Consider the following 8,600-nt stretch of genomic DNA (forward strand, 5'->3'; position numbering starts at 1 on the left):
ATGGCTAAGTCGCAAGCGCTAGCTAAGGAATTTAATGATTTGGATCGGAAATCATTTTTTAATAAACATGTATTGAAATCACCCATAATAATCTGATGATTGAATGAAGGCTTAAGGTCTTCGAGGAGTTTTTCAAGTGAAGAAAAGTAACTTATGTGCATAGAAGGAGAATAAAAAACACCAAGAAGAAGCGTATTAAGTATACCTAGGAGAATATCAAAATCTACATTATTGAAGGCACTACTAAAGTCCAAGAGCACAAGGAGAGTGAGCTTCCCACCCTCGATATTAAGACGAACGTCATCGGTTACCTTAACCAATGTCGTGACAGTGCTATGCCCGGGGCGGAAACCAGATTGGAGAGGATTGACCATACTATGTCTGTTGAGATGTGATGAAAGGCGACGATTTACGAAGTGTTCAATTATTTTTGATAAAACTGGAAGGATGGAAATGGGCCGATATTGGGAATAAGAGATTGGACTAGAAGTTTTGGGAAGTGGGATTACATGGGCGTGTTTCCATATAGACGGGAAGGTACCGGATGAAAAGGAGTAATTTATAATTTGGGAAAGGACAGGAGCAATGTAATCCGCCGTAACCATGAGCATATCCAGACTTAGGCTATCCTCACCAATGGCTTTCGTCTTAATATTCTTGAGGATAGAAAGTATTTCCTGCGGAGAAATGACACCCAGATCGAAAACAGAGGAGTTGGGGTGTAGCCTGTCAGAAAGAGATGAAATAGTGGTCTGCTTAACAGATGGGTCCAGAGTAGTAGGAGAGTAACTAAAATGAGAATTCATACCGTCTAAGTCGAGAGTACCATCTGGACGCTGTTGAACTTTACCCACCCCTACTTCAAAAAATTCCAAAGTTTTGTCGGAGGACACTCGTCGTCGATGGATTTGTGAATATACCGACGTCTTGCCTCACGACAAACTCTGTTACAGCGATTATGCAGCGAACTATAACGAAGACGATTGCTCTCAGAAGGATAGATCTAAGTTTAATGCGAGCTCTATTTCTCTTCTCCATGAGACCTTTAATTTCGGGGGTAAGCCACGGTGCAGGAAAGTGACGGACGTGCATCGGCTTCAAAGGAGCATGGTGGTCAAAAATCGCAAGCAATGTTGCATTGAAAGCCTCTACCCTTCCGTCTATATCCCCAACACTTCCAACGCTGTGCCAGTCAGCATTGCGCAAGTCATCCTACAGTGCCCGCATGTCTATGCCACGAAGGTCACGTCGTAGTATAACTTTATGTCTCCGTTTGGGTGGATGTTTTCTAAAAGAAGCAAAAATCAAGTCGTGACAAGAAAAGGAAGCAGCGCACGGTGGGCTGCCCGTAGGCCATAATTCAATAAAACGCATGTGGTATTTTTAAATTTACAATGGCTGTTATTGTTTGCCAATAAACGTACTTTGATTTAATATAAATAGATCCTGTATAACTAATTACGTTAATTCTATAACGACCCTCGAAAGCGAACACAACTCCCGTTGGTACGCGTTCTCTTATCAGAGACTCATTAAGTGATCGGTCATTAGTGGTGAATTCCTGACTAAATAGTGACTTTAGTAATTATTATTAATATGGAGCTTAAAGAATCAGGTATGTTGTTTTGATTTCATAGAAAGTTTCGCATTGGAATAAAATATATATTAATAATAATAGGTCTACACCACGCTAAAAAGTCGTACGCATCACGATTAAAATATTTTGCTGACTTAAACTTTTAGTTATGTTACTACACGATTTTACATACGAAACTAGCATCATTTTGAAACCCAATATTTCCAGATTAACGGCCATAGACTTCTTTTTGCAAATATTTGCCTATGTGGTATTTAGAAAACTGCTACGCCTACGTAGGCCAACGCGTAGCAGTACTACGAAAGTATTACGAATGGAAATTTACCCTTTTTCTTTCTTTTTTCAGGTGATGTGAACGTCGGATCTTTTACAAAGGGATTTTTATTTAACTTAGTAGTTCAGATACAGAAAGACGTTGTCAAGTGCTACAACAATTAATAGGAATGGTGCCAGATATAGAAAACGTGGATACAAGAGATTTGGATAGCATCACAAAGTACTTATATTTGTAGTAGACATGTAATTTATTGGAAACCAAGATCGACAACCGCAAGATTGCAGCGAGTTGTCATAGATGTGAGCAACCATTGGGTGTAAAGAAAAGTGCAGTATGTTCGAGGTGTAAATTAACATTTCATCTTGATTGTGATGGGTATCCGGAGAAAGTATATAATCTCATGGATCGTAAAAAGAGAGAAAATTGGAAGTGCAAGTCGTGTATAAGGACAAGTAAATCACCTTGCATGGAGGACAAACAGATCATGCCATCGTCCAGTGTACCGGCAAGAAAAACAAAGAAAAACGAAATCACCCCAAAAGAGCCGGTAGCTAAATCGCCAAACTCCTTACTACCTATTAACCCAAATACGGATACTATTGATCCTTCAGAAAACTACTCCACTCCAAAGCCAAACCGATATCTCCGGATGAAAAACAAAATATTCACGCTACGAATACTGGAACCCAACAAAATGAAACCACATCACAGGAGCCGATATATGAAATAACAAAGGATGTAACAACTAACCCGGACATAACTAGTGATGATGTTCCGGTAACGGTGTACTGTTGGAATTAACTTGTTCGTGACTATAGATATTATATATTTATTTATTATATTTAACGTAGGTATTCTATATATTTGTTATATAGGGCGCATGGGAATTACATAATCGGTTTACCTTCAACTTTGATAAATCTAAAGTAACTGGCTTATCAGTCGTATTCAATATCCGTACGGGTATTTGACCTTTGTCTGGTCTTGAAATGACACCTGCTACAAAAACGCCTGCTTGCATTTCCTGGGCTAGTACTACACAGTCGTCTACCAGTTGTGACGTAATGTGAGTCATAACTTCGCATCGCGGAGGTATATTATGGACATACGTATTATTTAAATGTACTTGCATAGGTATCAAAACGGACTGACCTCGGTCCTCTAAAATTAATGCATTGCGTTTATAACTTATATCTGCATCGTAACGTTTGAAAAATTCTTCCCCTAAAATTGCTTGGGCTGCGCATTGCATATTCTTAAAAACATGAAACTTTTCTTCGCAAATGAAACCGTTAAAGTCTAAGTCTAAATATATATATCCTTCTGAAGTTAAATCTCCGCATACTCCCTTAATAGTAATGCTATGTCCTTGTATTTGTCTAAAAAGATCGGGTTTGTTTTGTAAATATTCGTACCTAATAGCACACAGGCCTGCTCCGCTGTCGGCCAAGAGTTTTAATTTATATGTTTTACCTATACTACAAGTTACTGTGCTATAATTATCTTTATTATAACTAAATATCGCGCTATTCATATTAGTCACGAAAAAACTGCCTGTTAGGTTTTACATTATCGTGTGACGGTTGCATGTGCTGCGCACGCGTATTCGGGCGAGTGGGCGCGCGCGCAGGTCGGTGGACTGTAGCTGCACGGTCAGCGAAATTGTCCGGTCGTTTAACTCTATTTGTCGAGACGTGTTGCGAAATACCTGTGTTACGGTTATTATTGGAATAATACCGTGTCCCGAATGTATTTTTATTTCCTGTGTTAAAATCTCTGCCCTTATTCCTATTGTAACGCGCAGAGTGGGCATTCCGGTTCCCGTAATTATTACGAGAATGTCCCCGTCCATAATGTAGGACTTGATCCTGTTGTGGTGATGAGCTGTGCTCGTCAATGGCCGTCCTGATTGCTTCGGGCAATGACGTAAATTGCCTAGATGATATTATTGTGCTTAATTTTGGGTCTGCTAGACCGTCTGCAAACCGTTTAATGGCTGATTTCTCGTTCAGCGGACGAAGTATATCGTACCTGCTATGGTTACCGTCGGCCTGAGATATGGTCAGGTTGACGAAAAGATCCTCGATCTCGGCTCCGAATGCCTCTATAGTTCTCCTACCTTGCCTAGCTCTGTATAGTTGAGCCTGAATCGATTCGGACGATTTTTTAGGTAGTAAGAATGTGCGCATATCCGTGACAAGTAATTCTACGCTACTATATGACGTCTTTAATCTGAGCTTAGCGCTAGATGAAAGTCTTGTTTTTAGGACGAAGTCTATTAAAATCTGTTGAGTTTCGCTATTAATAATGGAACTGTACATTAGAATACCGTCTATTAATTGTTTAGTGGTATCCTCCTGCCCCGTCATGACGGGCAACAAGGCGATGGCCGTCTTGACATCAAAACTGGGCTTAGCCATTTTTCCGTCTGTTTGAGATTCTGTATCAAAATAATTTAATGCTATCTTTATCCTACTGTAAGTGTCGGCAATATCGTTTATATGCTTATTAGCTAACTCTAATTCTGAAATTTTATATTTTTCCGTTTGCTTCTGTAACTGAGACACAATATCCGCCGCGCGATTATATAATTCGTTTGATTCGTCTAGTTTCTTTCTACCTATTTCTTTCCGTCGCCTCTCTGGACCTAACTTTACAATATCTTCTCTTAATTTATTTAACCTTTCACGAATGGACACTAACTCAGATAGCATAATAAATTTGCGGCTACGGTTAATAACATACAACGGCTAAAATTAGGATACCTAACATTTCCTATATATCGCGACGAAACAATTAAAACATAATGATAAAGTTATATCTAACTTACATTAGTAGCGGGCAATGTACCCCCGTAAGTAGGTTATGTCGAGGCTGCATTCCGCGCTGGCTGGGCGGTCGCGTGACGCTGCTGGCGAGCTGGCACCTCCATGTGGCACTCGCTGACGCTGCATGTGGCTGCCTCTGCTCCGACGACGATGACGGGCCGGGCTAACCCTGGACTCCCTCGAGCATGGGCCGGGATAACCCTGGACACCTCTTGATATGGGCCGGGATAACCCTGGACACCTCTTGAATTGCGAGCCGGGATAACCCTGGACAACGCTCTTCTTTCTTCTTTCTTCGTTTTTTCTTAATTTGAGTTTTTTCCCTTGGTCATCTTTTTCTTTCTTCTCTTTCGTTTTCAAAATGTGTGGGAGGGTTCTGTTTAATAGGAAGCTTCTTTCTTGAAAATGCGCAGGAAGTTCCTTTCTTGAAAAATAGGTTCTTCAACTTGAATCTTCATTAGGGTGATCTTCTTGTCTTGACTTCTATCCTCATTTTGCTATGCGATGCGCTGTGGTGGACTTCGCTTTCCTGGTCCTCTTCTGGTATGGGTCGCCATCTGATGAGTTGGTAGTTGGAGGGTCGAATGGAGATTAAGTGAAACGAGACATTACCGAAGATGTGTTATATTCTCGGTATCCAAGTATAGAGAGAGCAAGTAAATCTAAACATAACATATTTATAGGCTATTATTGCTTACATGCTATTTATACAATTACGTGCGTCGCATATTTATGTTGCAGACAGTAACGTATAGTTACTGTTAATATGTTAACTTAGGCATATAGTACAACTTCAAATTTTTATCTTATATGATTTATTCTTGCCCTCTTTTTTATAATTTTATTGACTTTCCTCTAGTCTATTGTACTCAGTGCTATATTTGTCTAACGTTCTTCTTCAATTCTCATCTACTCAAAGGTTAACTGGAAGAAATCCCTTAAAGGGATAAGTTCGCCTTTGTACTGCCTATCCTGTGCCATAAATTTGTGTTTTGTATTTTGTACAATAAAGAGTTTATACATACATACATACATACTGTTCTACTCCGAATTCACACTCTGAAAACAATGCGCAACCGACATCATCTGAAGGAAAACGGAACTCGGGTTTGATAGTTAGCCAAACCCAAGAAAACCACATAACCCCAACATATGACCCGGAATCTGAAATACCAAAGGATGATGATATGGAAAACTGCTCTACTCCACATGTACAGCCAACATCTTCTGATGAAAAGAAAATAACCCACCGGAAAAAAAGTTCACCATTAATGACTCAATAGAAAACTCTTGTCATAGTTCATTTTCGTCTGAAATAGAAGAATCTGAGGAAAATGAATCATGTGACGACGATAACTCTAGCATGCGAGCTGGCTCTAGACTAAATAGAAGTTGTCCTGAAGTAGCAATAAACAGTCCGTTCCTAATTGAATCCCTGCTGCAAGAAAAATACGACTCTGCTGAAAATTTAATTGAGACTCTACATCGGAGAATCACTGTCTTAAAAAAAACTAAAGGAGTATGAATAAAAAAAAAATCAGGACTTCGTGCACATCTCCAGGATCTATGACGCCATCGCCAAAAGCTGCAAGTGCAAAAAAGTCTTCCAAGAAGAAGAGGAAAAAGGTTAACAGATCCAGAGTCGACGAAACACAAAAAGAAGAAAATAAACAAATAGTTAACGAGTCTAGCAAGGCACGTGACTTGACAGCATCGCCTATGAATCCTGTCACTCCTGCTGCTGGATCGTAGTATATATGCATCATTAGTAGTGACTATACAATAATGTTGACTAAAGCTGAACGAACCTTTAACAATATGAGTCTATGTCACTATCGGGTACCAGGGGGAGGCATTCATCAACTTTTCCAAGGACTTGAAACAAAACTTAAAGATTTCACTCACAAGGACTACTGTGTGGTTTTTGTTTGAGAAAGGGACTTTAGGACCTCAACTAATTATCATAAATTAATTATATTTATAAGAGAACAGATCCAGCTAGTTCAACACACTAATATTATAATTTGTTCACCTACCTTTATACTAAATAATTATGCAAACATATGCAACAAGAGAATTGAAATATTTACTAACATGCTGTATCTTGATAATCAGACATATGGATATGCCTATTTATTAGATTCTAATTTAAATTTAACGTATTCTAATTACATGTTTTCAGCTGGATCTGGGACAATAAACAGTCGAGGTCTTGACATTATATTTAAGGATTTAGCGTATTTGATAAAGTCATTAGCCATGATTACCGTTGAGAATAGTGTAGAGCAGAATGTGCGCGAAAATAGCTTAGAACGTGTTTTTTTTTCGTGAAGACTAAAAATAATAATTTTACTATTATGCACCAAAATATACAGGGTGTTCTAAGTAAATTCGATATTATTGAGGCTGTCCTAATGGAGCTAAAAAAGAATGATAAGGAGGTGGGCGTTCTCTGCTTAAGCGAAACCTTCATTCGAAAAGGTAATGAAGACAATTTAAAAATGAGTAATTTTAAACTGGCTAGCTCCTTTTCCCGTAAGAATAAAAAACGAGGGGGATCTTGCATACTAGTAAAGCATGACATAAAATTCAAGCCCTTACAGATTTGTGCTGACCTTAGTATTCCAACAGTTTTTGAATGTAGTGGAATTGAGATTCCTGACCATAAACTCATAATAGTAAACATTTATCGTGTTCCTAAACATAGTAATAAGGAACAGTTCCTGCTTCACCTCGAGGCGCTTTTGTATCACTTTGGTCTGAAAAAATCGAGACATAAAGTCGTGTTATGTGGAGACTGGAACTACAATATTCTAAAAATAGATAATAGCACATCGAAAGTTATTAAACTACTAAATAATTACAATTACAAAATGCACATAGACTGTCCAACACGAGGCGAATCATGCCTCGATCAAATAGCGAGTAATATAAAGAAAATAACATCTGAAATCCTTCCACTCGCTCTCTCAGATCATGAAACAGCCCAATTCGTCACGTTTCCTGTAAAAATAGTTTTAAAGGCCACGCCATACTATATAAAAAAGAGAGATTACAGTCATGAAAATTTGCTTAAATTCCAAAAGTGCGTAACGGCATTATATTTCTCCGATGTACTCAACAGAGGAAGCTAATGCGGCATTTCAAATATTTCACGAAATACTGTGCCTATTCAATGAATTATGCTTCCCATATATTCGTATAAAAGTTAATCACCAACTCAATAACAACAAATGGCTGACAAAAGGATTGCGACGAGCATGTACAAATAAAAGGACCCTATATTTGAAGTATAAACAAGAAATATTAAATAAGTCTAAAAATAAACTGAAATACACCAGGCTCCAATTTCACCACGGTGACAGGTGCGACAATTGTGAACCATCACTGTTGCTGACGTCACAGGCATCCATGGGCTACGGTTACCGCTTACCATCGGGCGGGCCGTATTCCTGTTTGCCACCATCATTGTATTATTTAAAAAAACTTTATTATATCGGAAAAAAACAGATATTTCTCTTGCTAAGTTTATGACAATTGTCACAACCCAAGTAACATTTTAGTCCTATAATTTTAGTTTTTATCGCTAAAAGCTTGTATAGACGTCGTATTAAGGTTTCAGAGGTGACCACCTGTCGTATAAAAGCGCTTGGCAACACCTTTTTGCTCTATAGGCTTATACAGCTAATATATTCTATAAGCAATTGATGTAAAGGTTTATTTCATCATTTTATAGAGCCGTTATAGGCGTGTACTATAACAGGTTCAAATATAACTACTATAGAGCAATATTACTGTATAATAGTATTTGGAATCACTTTTATGCAACTAATTTGCGCTATTAAGGTTCCCTGCCAAGCCGCTATAGTTTTGTGTTTTAACAGTGACAAAAACCCAA

At 38.4% G+C, this 8,600-nt stretch overlaps 1 protein-coding gene across 1 annotated transcript; it reads right to left on the minus strand.

Annotated features, from left to right (window-relative positions):
• Positions 1-3,203: 3,203 nt before the first annotated feature.
• Positions 3,204-4,628, minus strand: LOC134805712 (uncharacterized). The gene is made up of 2 exons (XM_063778958.1): positions 3,709-4,628; positions 3,204-3,313 (listed from the first exon to the last, which is right to left on the minus strand). The coding sequence occupies exons 1-2, from the start codon at positions 4,586-4,588 to the stop codon at positions 3,204-3,206; spliced, it is 990 nt and encodes a 329-aa protein (XP_063635028.1). The 5' UTR covers positions 4,589-4,628.
• Between the last annotated feature and the right edge of the window lie 3,972 nt (positions 4,629-8,600).

The sequence above is a fragment of the Cydia splendana genome, unplaced genomic scaffold, assembly GCF_910591565.1.
Source record: "Cydia splendana unplaced genomic scaffold, ilCydSple1.2 scaffold_50_ctg1, whole genome shotgun sequence".
NCBI lineage: Eukaryota > Metazoa > Arthropoda > Insecta > Lepidoptera > Tortricidae > Cydia > Cydia splendana.

Coding starts and splice junctions, on each gene's coding strand:
- LOC134805712 (XM_063778958.1), bottom strand. CDS start 4,588: ATGCTATCTGAGTTAGTGTCCATTCGTGAAAGGTTAAATAAATTAAGA. Junction 3,314..3,708: donor TTATGGACGGGGACATTCTC/GTAATAATTACG, acceptor CTTGGCCGACAG/CGGAGCAGGCCTGTGTGCTA.